Here is a 21,234-nt window from a genome sequence, read left to right on the forward strand (position 1 = left end):
CCCAGTCTCTGAATAATAGGAATCTACTCTACCAACCTTCCAATGTGTATCTTTTATCTTATCTCAGAACCTGTTCTTGGGCTCTTCTCCATCATTTATCACAGCTTTGTCTTCTCTGAGAACAGTTCCTTCACTTTTGGCTCCCAAGTGTTGTCAAACTTCAAAAACTAAAGAAACTCCTACCTTTCCCTTGGCAAACATATTTCTCAGTAGAGGGATCTGCATTTGCATTTTCTCTTCATGCATGATGTTCTCAACTTCTCAAATCTGGCTTGTGCTACCGCTGTAGCAAAACAGCTAGTTGCTTTCAGTGGACCATTCTCAGTCTACATCTTACTGAATCTCTATAGCATTTAACCTGGATGATTAAGCATCTACTCTTAGAATTCTAGGCATTTGAGATCAAGGCTTTATCCTTGTTTCCTGCATTTCTTCTCCATCCCCTTGACAAGATTTCTTCTTAGTCTCTTTGTGAGTTCTTCTGTTTACCCCATCAATATGGGAATCTTCAAGGTTCTTCTTGCCCTAATGGGGCTATTATTACTTTTTACCCATCCCCTAGGGGATTTTATACACTCCCATAGTTACAACTACCATTTACATCACCTATATTTATCTCTATTCCTAACCTTTTCCTTCTGTTTCCAACTTATATATTCAGAGGCAGACTAGTCATGCCTACCTAGATATATATGCAAATAGATATACAAGTAGATAGATAGATAGATAGACAGATAGAAAGATATAGAGATATATCCCTCTAACTCAAAATGAATGCATTATTATTCTCCATTTATTTGTTCCTCACTACATAATCTTTATAATTTCAGATGGTGGGACTTGACCTGTCTCTTACATTAGAAATCTGGGCACGCTACTTGAAGCTTTTTTCTTCTGAGCCCATACCTGAAATTCATCTTGTAGTCCTAAATTTTCTGTAGTTTATTTCCTTTTCTTTTTCTCTACTCCCACTGTTATGATTCAGGTGTTCATCATCACTTCACAAAATGAGAAAATAATCACATCTCTCTCTTCTCTCTTTGGTGCAAATTTAAGGAGATAACATTATGTCAAGAATTAAATGCCTTATAGTATACCTAATAAATGTTGGCTATTAATAATATTCTAATCCCATCACCCTTTTTACACTTCACCTCTAGGCACAAGAATTATTAACTCTGACTGTGAAATATTACTGAAACATTTAGTGATTTTAGGTACAGACTTACTCTGATTCTAAAGGAGCATAAACTTTATGAGTCTTCACTTTTTCAACCCCCCTTTCTAGACCCTATACCTACTTTTATATTTGTAATTTTACATTCTTTCTCTTGAAGAAGGCCCCCTAAATTGTGAAAGCCTCAGGCTGCAGAAAATCTGGACTTTTCCCTGGTTGTAGATATTGACTTAAAATCTCATCTACTTGTGGTTCTGGGGATGTTGAAATTTATGAACAGGAAGAGTTCTGTGGACCTTAAATAGATATAGGTAAGCAAGAAAACTCCAGTGGATCCAGGAGCACTTATCTAAGTCACCTCCCCAATGTCGAAGGTCCTTTGTGTTCTGTGCCACCCATGAAAACTCTGTTCAGGGGCACTCAAGCAAAATGCTCTGGGCTGATTTTGCTGATCAACTTAAACAGAGCTCAAACCCTCATTCCTAAAGATTGTCACTTCAGTTTCTAGCACTTTGTGCTATTGACCCAGTTTCTTCTTCTCTCCCAAGGGATACATGGCAGACATATTGGAAATGCATATTTTAGGAACAGTGTTTTCCTTCTTTCCTTCCCCCACCTAATTCCAGTTTTCCTAATTTTCTAATATTTACTAACAGTTAGCAGTCAAATAGGTGACAAATATCCACTAAATCCTTCCATGACAATGATCATGTAAAGTGATCATAAACATGTAGTAAACATTTGCTAGTAATAACTAACACTATAGGTAGTTCTACCCGTTTTACAAAGATTAAATGCATTATTGTAATGCCTAAATTATCCTTCAGTATGAAGAAGACTGTAAAATTGTTGCAATAAAATGAACCTAAATTTCTGCTTAAAATTTATTAAATATTCTTTGAAAAATAAACCCTACATCTGCATTATATCAAATAACCACAAATGTATTTCAAATAGAATAAAAAATAAATTTCATTTAACAGAGTATCATTTAAAATGTTAGTTTTAGTGATTAAACTTAATTGCAACAATCCACTATATTGTCAGCATTGCCAGTGGTCACCTAATTTCAAAAGTGTGCTTTAATTAATTTTCATCAACATATCTTGAGTTAAACTTGTATTATTATTATATTACATTTGGTTTTGGCAAAAGCTGTTTTCAAATTTGCAAAGGCTTTTTGAAATAAAATTACTTTAATTCACTTAGAAATATATTTCAAATCCTCTGCATTTTCCACATAGGATCACAATTGTAAGCCATCAAGTTCGATTACAGTGTATAAAAGAATGGGAATAGATTTTGGAAGGAAATTTGTAATCCATATACTACATCGAAATCTCTCAAGAAAGGCAAGGGACACACAGCTCTGTTATTAGTCTTTAAATTTATATTTCATTACGAATATAATAGGTTCTGTTATAGTCTAGCTTCTGAGAGTACTTGCAAGTATAGTCATATAAGTTAATACCTGTCACTTGAATTTACGTCAAGTGAAAACTAAAAGGATATTCACCTATATTAATTCTCAAAACTTTATTCTCCTATTTATTTAGGTATTCCATTTCTAACAGCTTTATTGAGATACTATTCACATACCGTGCAATTTACCAACTTAAAGTATATAATTCAGTGGTTTTTAGTATATTCATAGATACATGTTACCATTACCACATTCAATTTTAGAACATTTATATGACCTCAAAAAGAAACACAGTAACCTTTAGCTATCAACCTCTTATCATTCATCCCTCCCTCTAGCCCTAAGCAATCGTTAATTTACTTTATCTATATACAGATTTGGTATTCTGGAGATTTCATATAAACGGCATCATATAATATGAGGTATTTTTGTGACTGGCTTCTTTCACTTAGCATAATGTTTCTATAGTTCATCCATGTTTTATCATGTATCAGAACTTCATTCCTTTTAATGGCCAAACAATATTTCATTGTATGACTATACCATATTTTGTTTATCCATTCGTCATTTGACGGACATTTGGGTTGTTTCTACCTTTTAGTTATCATGAATAATGTTGCCATAAACATTAGTGTACACGTTTTTGTGTGCAAATGTTTTTTCATTTCTCTTGGGTGTAATACATATACACACACACACACACGTACACACACACACATGCACACATCCATAGCTGGGAGTAGAGTTGTTGAATCATATGGTAACTCTATGTTTAAACATCTGAGGAACTGCCAGACTGTTTTCCAAAGTGGCAGTTCCATTTTACGTTACACCAGCAGTGTATGAGGGTTCAAATATCTCCACATCGACAGTAACACTTGCTATCGTCTGACTTTTTTATTGTTGCAATCCTTGTGGGTGGAAATGATATCTCATGTGATTTTGATTTGCATTTCCTTGGTGTCTAATGATGTTGACCATCTTTCCATGTGCTTATTAGCCACTTATATATTTTATTTGTACAAATGTCTAGTCAGATCCTTTGCCTATCTTTTAAGTTGAGTTGCCGTTTTATTATTGAGTTGCAAATGTTCCATGTATTCTAAATACAATACCTTATCAGACATATGATTTTCAAATATTTTATCCCATTCTATTGGTTGTCTTTTCATTCTCTTGATAGTATTCTCTGAAGCAAAAAGTTTTTAATTTTGATGAAGTCCAGTTTATCTTGTTTAGTTGTTCCTATTGTTCTTGCTTTTGACGTCATATCTAAGAATCCACTGCCAAATTCGAGTTCATGAAGATTTAGTCCTCTGTTGCTTCTAAGAATTTTACAGCTTTAGTTCTTGATTCAGTTCTTTGATCCACTTTCGTTAATATTTGTATCTTGTTTGAGGTAATGTCTAACTTCATTCTTTTGCATGTGGCTATCCAGTGGGCTTGTCACCATTTGTTGAAAACACTGTTCTTTTGGCATTAAATGATCTTGGCACCCTTGTTGAAAATCAACCGTTTATTCCTGAATTCTGTTTTATCCCATAGATCTGTAGGTCTATCTTTATGCCAGTACCACACTTTTCTTAATACTATTGCTTTGTAGTAAATTTTGAAATCAGAAACTGTGAGTCCTGCTGCATTGTTCTTTTTGAACCATATTGTTTTGGCTGTTCTGGGATCCTCACATTTCCATATGGATTTTAGAATCAGCTTGTCAGTTTCTACAAACAAGCTGCTGGCATTCTGATAGGTATTGCATTGAATTTGTAGATCAATTTTGGAAGGAGTGTCATCTTAATATTGTCTTCTGATGCATGACCATGCAATATCTTTCCATTTCTTTAGGTACTCCTTAGTTTTTTTGTAGTTTTAAGAGTGGAAATTTTGTATTTCTTTTGTTAAATATCTTCCTAAGTATTTAATTCCTTTTGATAACATTGTAAATAGAATTGTTTTCTTAATTTCATTTTTGGATTATTCATTGCAAATATATAGAAATACAGTTGATTTTTATATATTGAAATTATATCATGTGACTTTGTTAACCTGATTTTTGATTCTAATATGTTTTACTGGATTCCTGAGGATTTTCTATATACAAGATAATGTCATATGCATATAGAGATGGTCTTACATCTCCCCTTCTAAAATGAATTCTTTTAATTTCCTTGCCTAATTGATCTGGTTAATATGTCCAGTATGTTAAATGTAAGTGATAAGAGGGGACCTCCTTGTCTTCTTTCTGAGCTTAGGAAGAAAGAATCCAGTCTTTAAATTCTCATGATAGCTGTAGGTTTTTCATAGAGGCCCTTTATGAGACAGAGGAAGTTTCCATCTATTCCTAGTTTGTGTCATTTAAGTTATCTAATTTTTGGCATACAATTGTTTATAGCATTCTCTTACATTCCATTTTTTTCTGTAAAACAGAAGTAATGCCCCCACTTTCATTTCTGATTCTAATAATTTGAATATCTTCTCTTTTTTCCTTGGTCCATTTAGCTAAAGGTTTGTCAATTTTGTTTATCTTTTCAAAGAACTAGCTTATAGTTTCAGTGATTTTTCTCTATTGTTTTATCTTTTCTATTTCATTAATTTCTCCTTTAATCTTTATTATTTTTTTCTTTCTACTTTTTTAAAGCTTAGGTTGTTCTTCCTTTTCCAGTATCTTAAGGTGGAGGGTTAGGCTTAGATTTAAGATCTTTCTTCTTTTTGTAATAGTCATTTACAGCTGTAAATTTCCCTGAAGCACTGCTTTAGCTGAATCCCATAAGTTTTTGTATGTTCTATCTCCATTTTCATTAATTTTAAAATATTTTCTAATTTCCCTGGTTTCTTCTTGACCCATTGATTAAGAGTGTATTAAGAATAATAGTAGAGGGACTTCCCTGGTGGTGCAGTGGTTAAAAATCTGCCTGCCAATACAGGGGGCACGGCTTCAAGCCCTGGTCCAGGAAGATCCCACATGCCGCGGAGCAACTAAGCCCGTGCGCCACAACTACTGAGCCTGCGCTGTAGAGCCCACGAGCCACAACTACTGAAGCCTGTGTGCCTAGAACCCGTGCTCCGCAACAAGAGAAGCCACTGCAATGAGAAGCCCGCACACCGCAACAAAGAGTAGCCCCCGCTTGCTGCAGGTAGAGAAAGCCCGTGCGCAGCAACGAAGACCCAACTCAGCCATAAATAAATAAATAAATAAATAAATAAATAAATTTATTAAAAAAGAAAAAGAATAATAATAGATATTTTGAAAGGCAGGTTGAAATATTATGAGCCATGCAATATATAAGTTAGATAAATGTAAAGCTTCTCTGTTCAAAACTAGAGAAGATGCTCCAGAGCTCTACCTCCTATTGTATCCCCAGTAGTGGTTCATGAAGCAGATTCTCATAAGGCTGGGGTTCTGGTGAATACAGGTTTTAAGCCACTGATTTGCTCCAGCCTCCACATTTATAGATGAGGAAATTAAAACACAGAGAGGTTCAACAGTTTAACTAGAATCAAGTAGTTAGTGACAGAATTTGTTACCAAGTCCAAGCTCATGCTGCTCTCCCCTCAACAGGCCAATAAATCAAGAGACAAGTTGTTGGGGAAAGGAATAGCAACTTTATTCAGAAAGCCAGCACACTGAGAAGATGGTGGACTAATGTCCCAAAGAACCATCTTGCCTGAGTTAGAATTTAGGCTTCTTTTATACTGAAAGAGGAGGGAGTGACGTCAAACATTTCCTGGTTCTGGTCAGCCTAAGGAGGGGATGCGTTAATTTCTTCCTTCCTGCAGTTATTCACAGGTGGGCCTGGTCAGGATGTTTCCTGTGAGCCAAACAAAGGTATTTTAACTTAACACTCATTACATGGGATGCAGGGTTCCCAGAGATGGGCCATTATGTGTAATTTAAGCTTATAGGTAAAATCCCTTTAGTGATTAACTTGTAATAGAATACCAAGTTTCTTCCCTATTACAAATTCACTCTTGAACATAAATCTTCACCTTCTTTGAACAAAGATGCTAAATGATGCGATACTTTATTCAACAAATATTTATTGAGAGCCTGCTGTGTGTAAGCAGTGTTCAGGCACCAGAGATATAGCAGTGAACACAATAGAGAGGGTCCCTGTCTTTTAGAAATTTGATACGAAAAGTTGTCCCTAGTGTTTGCCATCCTTGGGACATATGTTTTGAATGGCATTTTCAGTACTGGTTCCTGCTCTTCTGTGACTCATTCTTTCATTCCATCTTTTTGACTGAGGGTATTACATTTTTGGATAATTAGCTGGTTAGACATACTGGAAGTGGCTGTAGCATAGAGAAATATGACAAGACACGTGAGAACTTAACCCAAATTTTTACTTCAGTAATATTGGTTTTTTTTTTTAACATCTTTATTGGAGTATAATTGCTTTACAATGGTAGTAATATTGTTTTAATAAAAAGGGTATTGCCTCTGGTTTTCAATTTTAAATGGTCTACCAATTATTAGTGGCTAGGTTGACCTATTATATGTGTATAATTGTCAGCTCTGTTCATAACTCTCAGCCATTTATATTTTAAATCAATTGTTTTTACCACATAATATCTGATTGAAAATAACTGCATGGTCTTCTTCCCCTATTTGATCAACTTTTCATGTAATGCTTGAAGGTTCTGGTGCAATAGTCACTCTTTATTTTTCAGAAAAACAAAATGAAGGTGCAATTTTTTATGAAGTCCATTTTATATTTTCATGCATGGTGATTCAAAAGGGATTTTAATTAAGGTGTATTAAATTTCATGCACAAGACTTTAGTATAGTGACATTTAGCAATCAGGAAAGTAGTTAGGTAAGTTAACCGCATTAACATAGTTTGGAAAATCTTCTGATTTTGCTTGTCACTGCTATATCATTTTATTTTTTGGTGAACAGAGTATAAAACGTTTTTTCATTTTTTAAAAATAAAAGTCAGTAGAAAAATAGTGGCTGAACCGGAATTTTGTTTTTAAGTTTGTGGGTGATTGTATACTTATTTGAATGCACAGGATGCTAACTAGTGGCACATTCCACTGTAATATACACATGGGTGTCATAAAGCGTAAAGAAGCTATATGAAGTCAGATTCTTTTAAGCATTGTGTCTATGATTATTTACCATTCCTATGTTTAGTAAGTTTCTGGATTTTACCACTAAACATAGAATCTCAGAGACTCTTTATTTGTCTTCTATGCTTCAAACATTTTGATCTTTGTCTTTCGTGTTTTAATAAGTATCATGACAGATACTGTCATGATAGTTCTTGTGGAAGGAAATCATAATGCTGTCTTTCCTCGGAGAGGTGCCTCCTGACCACCTCTGGGATGTGAAGGGCTTCCCCAGGTGCACCTAACCATTAGACTTCATGTTGAAGCGTATTTGGATCTAACATTAGGAAAAGGGGGGTCTGGTGATGCAGTGAAAGAGGGGGTGATGTTAGTTTCAGCAGTTGGTAGGTGAGTAGTTACTTAAAAGGTAAAACCATGAGCACCTTATCTACACATTTCAAAGTCTGACCATTGATACTTATATTTTAGTGATTACTCCGCTTTCTATCATGCTTTTTATTCTAATCTGAGTCAATGACATGCATTACCTTTGGAGAATATGTTCAAGGGCAGTGACAATCCTCTGCTCCCATTCCCTAATCATACTTCAGGGTGCAGGGGTCAGTCCCACTGATGAAAGTATTGTCCTCAATTCACAAGGGTGTCTAATGTCACTGCTCACCCATTCCTTGGCTGAGTCAGAAAATTGGTCATGTGCTTTTGTAATCTGGCCGCAATGGTGGGTAAATGATTGAGCTGCTGAGAATGATCAGTCCCATCTCTTTCCATTTCAGAGTTACTCTTTTCCATTTCATTTCTTTGCCTCACTTGTGGGGACACTGAGTTTCTCCCTTCTGTATGAAGTCCCTTTTACAAACATCATGTTGTTCTTTTCATTTTATTTCTAGCCATCAACCTTGGTGTTTCTCAGAAAAAATGATTTTAGACTTGCAGTTAATATTGTGATTTTTGAGATGAATGTTATACGATAATATATAAATCTTTACCAAAATATGTGAGCTGTAATTATGCAATTCCAACAAATCTTAAGATAGCAGGAAAGAAAGAACTGGAAATGCTTACTGAAAAAGTTAGGAAGGAATTTCTGTGGAGGATTGATAGCGTGGATTGACTTGGCATACTACATGTTATCTCACTTATAAAAATAATTTAATCAATAATGTATACCTATATTCATATCTAAGCTGTGTTCCATTTCACTTAATTATTTGTCCTAAAAATTTATCGTTTAATTGTAGTATTTGTACCTCTTCCATTCTTCATGTTTCGTTACTTTAAAAAACTTATTTTTGTTAGAAATTTCATTACATTTTATTGAAATTAAAAAGAGTTTTGTTCATTCATTTGGATTTGTTTTCAAGGGATTCAAATGATGAAGAAATCTAAGTTCTTATCCTCAGGAAGCTTATAGACTAGTGTAAGTAACAGCAGTGGGCACATAATAACCATAATATACAATTCAAACTGATAAATGCTCCTCTGTTACCCAAAAACTGGGCTCACCTCTTGGTGGGTGTTGAGTCAAAAGACACAGCCAAGCCAAAGATCGGGAGAAGGAAGGATTTATTACTTGCAGCAAGTAAGGAAAACACCAAGGATCTTTCCCAAAGAAGTGTCTCCGTGAACATCAAAATTGGGGAAGTTTTAAGCTAAGGGTACATGCATATTCATGAAGGGACTTGGGTGGTGTATGCATATTCATGAAGGGTCTTGAGCAGAGGAGAATTCAGCATAAAATCTGGGCAAAGCTTGACAAAGTCCAAGCTTTAGTTGACTGAAGTCAGAAAAGGTCAACATCTGTCTTAAAGGACACTAGTCCACGCTTCGCCAGCCAGAGGGGCCAGCTGGACTCCCGGGCTGTTGCAGTGATCTCCATGCACCCATAGAGGGGGCCAACCTGGCAGACTTCAGTGATGCTGGCAATAAACACTCCTTTGGCAGCCTACCCACGCCAAAGAGAAATGCCTTTTCAACAGTTTTTATTCTTATTCAATTAAGCTATTCCTGACTTGAAAAATCCCTCTTCTGCCAATGAAGTGTCCTCTTCCTTCCCACATGGTGTGGTCACTTGCTGTGAAAACTGGTCACGTCAGAAAAGGTAAATCTGGCTGTCCACAGACCCCCCGCTTCCTCCCTTGGGGAGACAACCACGGTGATTTCAGTGTGTTTTGTTTTTAATTTTCACAAAGCTTTTATCTGTGATTCTTTCCTTTCAAATACAGTGTTGTAATTGTTTTGAAAAAAAAAACAGAAAAGGTCAACATCATCATTCCATCCTCTACCTGGGAACTCAAAGATATGTATCATATTGTTATGTGTATCCCTTGAGGAGGAACTAGAACTCTGTTTGATCACTGAACTATCATTTCTTGACTGCTTTTCCTTTGTTCCTGCATTCCCTCACTTCCCTTAAGAAAATTAATTACGGAGACCTGTTCAAGGGTAAGCATTGTGGCCAGGCTTACATCACAAAATGGCCTAGGCCTTGACTGCATTGACTGCATAATGGCCTTGACTGCAGACTGGCCTCTGACATCAGCCTGACCTAGTTCCTCTTTTCTCTGGACCACTTACGTGATTATAATTTCACTTCCTACTTTTGAAAATCCCAGTCATAACTATTGTTTGACTAAAATGACTTTCTTATCTGGCTACCTTCCTATACCTGTCCTCCCATAGTCAGAGTTTATAGCTTGTTGAGTTGCCTATACGTGTCCTGTCCTAACGCTTGGGTTTTTGCCAGCTCCAGCTTCTTTCTTTTTACTCTGTACCATGCAGTAATGAGATGTGATTGTGTCCTATGTTATCAATGAAAATATACTTTAAGTCAAATAATTTGCATAACCAAGTCAAAATCATTGTAATATCCATGACTGTGTATATTCTTTATCCTTATAGTTTTAATATAAGGTATTTTCAGTTTGATAAATGTCTTACTTTGCCTTTTATTGTTTTATAGCTGTGGACATAAAGCCTGTAAGTAAAAAAGATGTGAATTTTAAGCAGTGTCTTATTCTTCCTATTAGGTGTTCAATAGTGAATATATGCTGTGCAATAGTACGCTTAGGGAGTCATTTAATCAAAAATTGTATAACCTTTTCCCCTGGTCTAAGTCCTAGAGAATGTGCTTTTCATTGGCTTCCTAACAGTTCATTCAGACTAATTTACACACTTAGTAAATCAATCTATGAGAATTTAAAACTCAACTCTGTTCAAAACATTTTATATTTAATACAAGACAATTAGAGAAAGTTTACGGTATTCAGAATTAAAAATGCAAAACACAAAGTTAATTTGCTGTCTGCAATCTCTTGCTTCCATCCCCATGGAGGGGTTAATTAGAAAGTGAAATCTTATTTTAGTTCTTTTCTTTTGGAAATTTTGTCTTCTGAGAAAAGTTATATGAAAAAGACAACTTCCTAGTTTAAATACCGGCAAGCTACAATTCCATGATAGGCTGTCTCCTAATTTTCCATTAAATGATCCATGAAGACATACAGAAATTCAGAAATTCAATATCAATATAAAGTAAAGATAACAGCCATTCATTTGCATAAATCCTATGAGGAATTCCCAGTAGTCCCTGAAAGGATGTGGCCTGACTGAAAAACACATTTAATAACCTCCATAGGCTCATGCTCAATTAAAACATAATTTAGGTATAAAAAGAAAACAGTCTAGTCCCATGATCTGCCTTTTCCTCAGAAATTTATTTTCTGCAACATACCAGAAAACTAGGAAGCTGCCTCCTAATTGCATACCTCCTGGTACATTGTAGGTGTTTTAAAATATTTTTCTAATGAATGAATATAGGTGAAATACTCTCCAAGGTGATCCTCTATTAACACTTCTTTGTTTGCACCTCTCTTAAGAAAACAAACCCCCTGAACTTAAAATGGCTGTAACTGTAAGAGGAAAATGTGGAAGAACATCATTTTATCATAAGGATGTATAGAATCTAGCATGTAGATCTGGTGGTGGTGACAGAGATTGGAAGAGTCCAGGTGATTTTTGGTACATGTTGTTGGTGGGATTAGAGTTTATCCAGTAACAGGAAGTTCATGAAATTTTCTAAGATGTAAATTTTCCCTTAGGTGATTTGAAACCTGCCAGTGGATATAAAAAATATCCCCCCCTACATCTAATAGACATATGCTTGTTTGATACAGGAAATTGACCCGGGGTATGCATTGAGCTACCTCCACATTTAGATCTAAGAGATCGCTGCAGAATGAAAGGCAAGTGAGACCCTGTAGAAGTGACCACTTAGGAAAGATAACCCTCTCCTATTTATAGAAGCAAACGAAAAAGGAAAAGACAGAATGGTTTTTTAAATGCTAGAAGTTAAAAGAGTGATACCTAAATTCACACTTATAGTTTATCGTGAAACAGTTGAATGGCAAGGACAAGAGAAATTCTGAAAAGCAACAAGAGAAAAAGACATATTAGTTTCAAAGGAACAAAAATTATACTGAAGGCAGAATTACCAATAGGAACAATAGAAGCCAGAAGACAATGGTATTGTAGTACTGAAGCAGATTAACTGTCAGCCTAGAATTTTAAATGCCAGTAAACTATCACTCAAGAGTAAGATTGAAATAAAATTATTTTCAATTCAACAGTGAAATTGGGACAATTTAAAACTCACAGATAGTTGCTAAAAGAACAAAGGAGGATTTACTTATGGATGAAGGAAATTGAATTCAGAAGAAAAACTTGGAATCAAAGAGCTGTGATTAATAAAATAATCACAAAATGAGATATTAAACATATCATTAATCATGATAAATATAAAATTTGATATTTTCACAATGGAAAGTGAAATACAGCTTTATGCTGTTTACAAAATTACCTGGTAAAATATCCAAAAACTTATGCCAGGTATTAGCTAATCAAAAAATAGCTGGCATAAATATAGAATAAGTAGACTTTAGGGAATCCCCTGGTGGTCCAGTGGTTAGGACTCAGCACTTTCACTGCCGGGCCCGGGTTCGATCCCTGGTCAGGGAACTAAGATCCCACAAGCCGTTCAGTGCTGCCAAAAAAAAAAAAAAAAAAAGAATAAGTAGACTTTAGGGCAAATAAATGTGTTAATTTAAAAAGGAATACTCCAATGTAGAGAGAAATTTTGAACTTATTTCCTCCTAATCACATAATCTCAAAATGTACAAAGCAAAAATTGGCAAATATGGAAGAAAAATGAACAGATCCACAGAGCGGGAGATTTATTACACATCTCTCAATAATTGATACATCAAGCCAACAGAACATTAGTAAGGCCCTACTAGTCTTGACCAATGCAATTAATAAGATTAGGTATTCCTGTACCTATTAAACCTAGCTTGACTGTGCTGGAAATAATTGGCAGTTCTTGCCATTTACTTATTATAGTACTTTGATATCCCTCTCTGGTCTTTTTCCTGTGCTTCAGGGCACCTGGGGGGATGTATAGGTATTGCCTTTCAGTAAAATCTGACAGGGAGCTGCATACCAGGCTTTTCTGCTTGCAGATACTTAGAAACTTCATGGGGCAACAAGTCTGATGCTCTCAACCATTTGGAGTTGGTTAGGAAAGGTCACATGCCATTCTCCTAGCATCCCCCAAACATTCTTTTTCCTTCCTCAATTCCAGCTTCCCTTTCTCCTTTATTTTTGTCCTCCTTCCATCTTCCTTTCTTCTTTTTTTTCTTTTTCCCCTTTCCCTCTCTCTTCCTATCTCTCTCTTTCCTTTCACCCTTAAATATTGTTTTAGATCTTCCTGGTGATAGAAAAGCAAAAGTAATTCAGCCAGCCTCTTTTGAAGTGGTAAGACCCATTTTAACCAATATTTCAAAAATTGAATTTGTCAGTAATTAGTATGGGTTTCTATCATTTTAAATTATTGTTATTTTATTGAATAGTATACTAAATTTGACAGTTTAAGCAGTGAACCGTTTCAGAAAATAGTTTTACCTGAGTGGATGATGCTAATGAAAACATTTTAGAAAATAAATCAAGCACACTCTTAAATTGCAATTGCTGAACTTTTTTCTTTTTTATATGAAGTCTTTTGGCACACTTCATGATTTTGATATTAAATGAGTAAACTCAATAATGAGAAATCGTTAGCACACAATGAATCTATCACTTACTTTGCCAGAGTATTCATGAGGTAGATGCTCATGTGCCGAAAAGAACATAATAAAGTAACTAAAATGGGTAAAATTCCAACTAGCAAGTGATTTGGTCCTTTACTTGTGTAATAGGAAAAAAATCTAGACTAAATCTTTCCAGTAGTAGATGGAAGTGGGATTAGCAAATAGGCCAAAACATTATTTGAAAATATAATTACTCATACATTAATTTATAACAAATAAATATCTGTTTATTATAAGTTCATTTTATAAATGAATTCATATCATAAATTTATTCATTCTCTCAATACCTCATTTTCTGAATTAAGGATTTCTGACTATTGTTTGCTAGTAATATCCTTATATAATTAACTATAGAAGATAATGACCAATTTACTGTATTACCTAGTCTCTTCCACTTTTCTGACGTACTTTCATATAATCATGGAATGTTAAAGCAGAAAGAAACCTAGGAGATCAGTTAATCAAATTATATTCTTTAGAGCTGTAACATTCTTCTGAAGTGCTTTGGTTTGTCTGTAGGGAGGCTGTGGAAGTGAATAGGAGCTTCTAGTGTCTTACTTCAACCAGATTGACTCTAGGTTAATTTGTTTTATATACTGAGATTCTGTCTTAGGTATTGTTCGGATACATTCCCCACCCCGCCCTGCCCCACCAAGCCAAAAAATAAAATGTTTGAAAGCTACTGACCAAATCTCACTCCTTAATTTAAACAGATTAAGAACTTGAATTCTGAAAAAGACCTCTAAGTTGTTTGCCCAAGATCACACAATGTAGAAGAGGAACTAAAACTAGAAAACAGAACTTTTAACTGTTAGTGGATTGCATCTTTCACCTCACCAGTTTAATGCATGTATCTTGCTTTGGAGTTAAGACATGGTAGATTCTTTCAGTAAAAGCCCAGGTGGATCCTATCTGCCTGTACACATTGTTATATGTGGTCTCAGCTCCCTGGTCTTGGCCATGTGACTTGCTTTGGCCAATGGATTGTTAAGGAATTCAAAAGAAGCAGATATATGATAACCATTTGTGCCAGGGCTCTCATTCTTTTGGTACTGGTAATTCTTCTGTACTGTATGAAAAGTATTGGGCTCATCTCATAGAAGATTAGAGAGCTCATGGACAGAATTCCCAGTTGAGGTCCTAATGCATGAGTGAGCCCAGCCAATACCACATGAAGCAGGTAAACTTTCCCAAATGAGGTTAGGCCACAGAATCATGAACAAATAAACGGTGGGTTTTTTTTTTAAACCACTAAGTTTTGGAGAGTTTGTTATGCTGTTTTAGCTGACCAAAACAGTGGTATTGATTTATTGTCCCAACCATGAGCTATTCTAGGATCTGAAATTGCACATTTTTTTTAACAGCAAAATTTTGCAATTTGTTGGAAAAGACTGAATATAGGATATTTAGGGCATCCTGACAAAGTTAACACATGCTTCAGGAAAAAATCATGAAATATAAGGGCATGTTCTGTATAGAGAGAACGCCTGGAAACCCTGTGACCCATGGACACCCCTCAATACAAGCTTTTTCTGTCACTGATTTTTTTTTTATATTGAAGTATAGTTGATTTACAATGTTGTGTTAGTTTCAGGTGTACAGCAAAGTGATTAGTTATATATATATATTTTTATATATATATATATTCATTTTCATATTCTTTTCCATTGTAGTTTATTACAAGATACTGAATATAATTCCCTGTGCTATACAGTAGGACCTTGTTGCTTATCTACTTTATGTATAGTAGTTGGTATCTGCTAATCCCAAACTCCTAATTTATCCCTCCCCCACATTTCCCTTTTGGTAACCAGAAGTTTGTTTTCTATGTCTGTGAGTCTGTTTATGTTTTGTAAATAAGTTCACTTGTATCATTTTTTTTTAGATTCCACATATAAGTGATATCATATGATACTTGTCTTTCTCTGACTTACTTCACTAAGTATGATAATCTCTAGGTCTATCCATGTTGCTGCAAATGGCATTATTTCATTCTTTTTTATGGCTGAGTAGTATTCCATTGTATACATATACTACATCTTCTTTATCCATTCATCTGTTGATGGACAGTTAGGTTGCTTCCATGTCTTGGCTATTGTAAGTAGTGCTGCAATGAACATTGGGGTGCATGTATCGAATTAGAGTTTTCTCCAGATATATACCCAGGAGTGGGATTGTTAGATCATATGTGCTGGATGCCCATTTTTATGGGTTATTTTAAAAACGGTAGATCACACTGACTTCTTCCAGTAGCTAAAGTTATATAAAAATAAGTATTTTTCATTAGAGAGATTCTCTGTTTATGTTCCTTTATTTTCTTTAGTAACTATAATCTGGTAAATTTACGTATCTTTGGTTATCTTTCATTACGGAACCCTAGCAACTCCCATAGTTACTAGGATCACCTGTAAAGAAAAGGCCCCAGGTGAGCTACATCTAGTAGAGTAAGGATGGAAGGGACAGGTCCAGATTGTCCCTGACATTTGTAATGCCCAGGTCAAAAGTACAAAGGGAAGCCCATATACCATATATCTAAATTTTAAAAGTGGTAAATCAAACTAACAAAGTTTTAAATAGAATATAGTCTATTATTCCACCTTGAGAAATAAAGCTTTATACCAACCTAGAAGACCAAATTTGAATTTAGAATTCTTGGCCTCCTCAGAGTTTTGCACTAGAACATGAAAACACAGGATAGCTGGGCCCTGGGCATGTGCCCACCCCATTCTCTTTTTTCCTTCACATCTAACATGTATTGTAAGAGGGCTTGTGTACAAATTTGTAGGTACCTCAGCCCACATAATTAATCTTGGTTGACATCTTCCCCTTAATAGCCACCTCTTAGTTAGAGGTGGCTATTCTAACTTAGAATTCTTCAATTCTAAGAGTCTTCCAACAGGAGGACTGACATAGGGAAGAGTTCTGTGCAGGCACTGGAAATGGGATCAAAGCACTTTGGATTGTGAATTGTGACATCCCATGAACTTGGAGCAAGGATGGGGCTGGGCTCAACATAGGCCTGTCCCAGTGGGCCCATGTCCTCCTTGCATGTGCAGAGAGACAATGGCAGGAGAGTCAGAGTAAGGCTCTAGAAAGCATGAGGCCCAGGACAGCAAGCTCTCTTTCCTTGGTCTAAGGGTATGTGCTAGGTTGGGGATCCCCAACAGCAGGCCCTGAGACCAGGTCTTGAGAGCAAGTAGTTTGAGAAGTGATCTCAGGAACCGTAGGTAGCAGTGTGAGAGAGTGAGAGACAGCAAAGAGAGGAAGCCAATTCAGGGAGTGTTCATGAGCAGTTGTCACTGTGAGCAATTTGGGCTCAGTTGCACTGGGGAATCTCTGTGAGTTGGTGTAGAATTCACCTCAGAGTTACTCCAACCCAAGGATAAAGAAGCTAGGTTATTTCTCCGCCAGTTTGATACATTATTTGTTGAGAACTGCAACTGCAGGCATTAACTGTCACTTCTGGCCTGATCCATGCGAGGGTTAAGCACCTTCCTATGACTAGAGGAAGCCCTCAAGGAGAAAGGAGCTGTTTTCCATAAAGCCACTGGCCTGCAGGGAGGATTAAATGCCAAGGGGACATGGCAGGGCATGGATGACATCTGCTACAGAGCAGAATTGGAAAAGACTTTGAGAAAACATGTCCTTAAAGGAGAATGATGTTAAGGTGGCACAGTGTGGCCAGGAAAATTTCCAAGTTTCTAAATATGAAAAGTCTCTACCTCTGCTATTTTACATCTAAGGTGATGCGGATACTGTGTGATGAATACCTTAATCCACAAGTAGCTTCATGTTGGTAACATATGATAATATTCCTACTCTTTTTTTCTAGCATGAATTAATTAAATTATTTCAGATGTTTAAGAAAAAGAAATACTGTTTTATCAATATATCTTCAACAAAACCATCATTTCCATGAATTCCACTATTATGATGAATTTCTTTTTGGACTTGTAAGGGAGAGGGGCTTGCATGGCTTATTTCTTAGGGTCTTTGCTCATGAACATTTCATGAGTTGGAAAATGTACACTGAAGAATGTCCTTGGCTTTCACTTTCAGACTCAGTATCAATAGGAAGTGCATATTTTTAGGGAAAAGGAAATAGTATATAACATAAAGCTTTTGATAGAAGCTTTATACTTGAGCTTGTGCATTTCAATTATTGTTTACCATGAAATGGCTAGTTATTCTTTATCAATGATGAAAATAATAATTACTGTTGTAAAGCAATTATACTCCAATAAAGATGTTAAAAAAATTACTGGGGCTTCCCTGGTGGCGCAGTGGTTGAGAATCTGCCTGCCAATGCAGGGCACACGGGTTCAAGCCCTGGTCTGGGAGGATCCCACATGCCGCGGAGCAACTAGGCCCGTGAGCCACAATTACTGAGCCTGCGTGTCTGGAGCCTGTGCTCCGCAACAAGAGAGGCCGCGATAGTGAGAGGCCTGCGCACCACGATGAAGAGTGGCCCCCACTTGCCGCAACTAGAGAAAGCCCTCGCACGGAAACGAGGACCGAACACAGCCATAAATAAATAAATTAATTAATTTTAAAAAAATTACTGTTAAGTTGATTAAATTTCATATTCTAAGCAGTTTAATTTTATTTAAATTACCTAATCTAAGTATTTTCATTTCAGTCTGTTCATGCAAGAGAGAAATGTGGTTTCTTCCTTTCTGATAATAAAGCAACAAATTTTAATCAAATAATTATCTCACCTGTTTTGTTCTAATGATGTTGCCACAATTCAAATACTTTTCTCAGAATGAAAGTAATCAGTGAACAACAGATGATAAAATGTGCCTGGAGTCCTTTTTGACAAGAAAAAAAATTGTATTCTAAAATTAGATTTGTACTTGAATAGGACGGAATAAAAATTACAACATTCTGACAGCCTTTGTTTCCTCCTTAGACCAGCTGAGAATCTTGGACTTTGGTTAGATGTAATATAGATATCAAGTGTGATCCACTGTCAGTGTTTTTTAACATATAACTATGGCATTATACATAATATATGACATATACAACACATAATATATTCTATATAATATATGATGAATATATTTTTAAAATATGTAACACAGAACATAAAACACATACATACACATCTTCAATATGTTTTAAAAATGATTTAAAACAGTTAATGTTCTTGCAAGAATGACTGGTCTTCTTGGCATATAGACTTCAGTGTATTTGAAAACAAGTTTGTCATTTTTAACATTTGAGGTGTTAAATGTGAGTGAATTAAAATTATAGCCAATTAATATCATAATACTTGTCTATTGGTTGATAAGCTTGATTTGTCTTCTTGGTTTCGGAGAATTTCCTTGCACAGAGTTAGGCTTCTAAACATTTTTTTAGCACTTGTTTCTCATCTATAACTTAAATACTTTGGCTTTAGCAGTGAAATTTGTATTATAGTATTATACTGCATCCTACTTTAGGGTTGAGAGATTTTTATAACTATTTTCTCATTTCCTGGAGAATAAGAAAATTGTGACCTTCAGAGAAAAAGTAGTATTGCTTGGAAGGAAAGGACCAGCATAGACAGCCTGCCCCCATAAGAAATGATATTAGCTATTAACTTAAGGTATATGGTATAACAAGGTGATATGAGAAGTATTCATTGGACATGCCTCTTTTGGCTTCCCTTGGTTATTAACTATGAAAAATTATTTCTATCTGCTGGTCAAGTTGCAACTTATTTTGATTGCTATGGGACAGAACATTTCTATGTCATAGAAATGTGGCAGATAATAATGCTTGCCAAATATTCCATATATCTCTCAGTTCTCAGCCCCTGTCAGCTGAGATAGAACCGTGTGGTTGGGTCTGACCAGTTAGCTGTGATGTGTGTTAACTTTGGGCTGAGCACTAAAAAGCCCTTGAGCAAACTTTCAGTTACTCTTCCCTGACCTGTAAACAAAGGAGGAGTGGTGTGCCTGGGTCCCTCAGTGGCTTTATGGAGCAGACCTTCCTCTGACCTATGCAGGATATATTCTGTCATTAATAAAAAATAAACTTGCTTGTAATGCCCAGGAGATTGAGGGGTAATGTGTTACCTTGCTCTAACCTAGTCTCTTCTGGATTATATAATACAATTAAATACAAAAAAATAAAATATTGCTTTACCTGAAAATGAATCTTAGGATTTACACCATCAAAAATGATTAAACCATTTTTTAATTGTTTCGATAGTTACAGATGGACCTGTTCCAGTTCCTTTACGATTTGTTCCTCTCAGTCCTGGACGCTACCCTTGTAAAATCTTGTTGACATCAAGGTATGATGTGCGTGTCTATTGCATTGAAGGTGTGGTAAATGAAGAATGTCCAGAGGCCAGATTTGATTTTGAAACACCAGCATTTGAAGCCCTTACCCAGAATATTCCAATAGTCAGCACAAACTTTTTTTTTTTTCGTACTTTTCTTCATTCTCACTGCCACTGTCTCAATTAAAGTCCTTCAAACCTTTCATCTGAACTCTTACCGATTCCTAATTGCATTATGTGTGGCCATTTGTTTCTCCATATTGATGTCACAGTTTTATTCCCGAATATAAATGTTATCATATTACTCACCTGATTAATCACTTCTGCTGGATCTCTTTGCTTAAAAAATTAATTCTAACTTCCTTAACCTATCATCAAACCAAGCAGAGTCATGGTCTCTCAGATCACTGCTCCAGATTCAGTTGTGATCTTAACACTTGATTAAGATGGGCTCATAGGCACTAAGAACAGTGATTGGCTGTAGCTTGGCTATTAGTGGGTGATAATAGCATCAAGGAAGGTAATATAATTGTAAGGAATTTTGAATTTTTTACACTGATATTTTTCTGTCTCTCTGATATTTTTCTGTCTTTATTTTCATGCTTTAGAATAATAAAACAAAGAATGAATGGAAATGTCAAGTTACTGTAGAAGGAGAATGGTTTTATGGACCTCCTGTTTTACATGTTGGACCAGGTGAAACTGTGAATTATCCTCTCACATTCAAACCTATTTTGGAATGTGAGATTATGGTATGAACTCACTGATTTTTTTCCCTAGCTTTAATATGTCAATAAACCAATGTGTGATGTTAACATATATAATTAATGATAAATTTTCTTGCAGAAAAGTTATATTTTCTGGGGGAGGGAGTGGTGGTGTGATGAATTGGGAGATTGGTTGGGATTGACATATATACACTAATATGTATGAAATGGGTAACTAATAAGAACCTGCTGTATAAAAAAATAAATAAAATTAAACTAAAAAATTAAAAAAAAAAGAAAAGTTATATTTTCCATGAATTTGATCATTAGTGTTCACTCTGCTTGAAACTTTAATAAATGTTGTAACTTGAGGGATAAATATTCTGAAAGTCACAATGTCATAGGCTGTCAATATTTATGTCTGGATTATTTTTACATAATATGTT

General features: G+C 35.5%; 1 protein-coding gene across 1 annotated transcript in view; it reads left to right on the plus strand.

Annotated features, from left to right (window-relative positions):
- Window positions 1-21,234, plus strand: part of CFAP47 (cilia and flagella associated protein 47) — a 460,447-nt gene that overhangs the window by 267,577 nt on the left and 171,636 nt on the right. The window contains 2 exon segments of the mRNA XM_068532596.1: window positions 20,009-20,205; window positions 20,690-20,833. Coding sequence (XP_068388697.1) covers window positions 20,009-20,205; window positions 20,690-20,833 — 341 coding nt within the window.

The sequence above is a fragment of the Eschrichtius robustus genome, chromosome X, assembly GCF_028021215.1.
Source record: "Eschrichtius robustus isolate mEscRob2 chromosome X, mEscRob2.pri, whole genome shotgun sequence".
NCBI lineage: Eukaryota > Metazoa > Chordata > Mammalia > Artiodactyla > Eschrichtiidae > Eschrichtius > Eschrichtius robustus.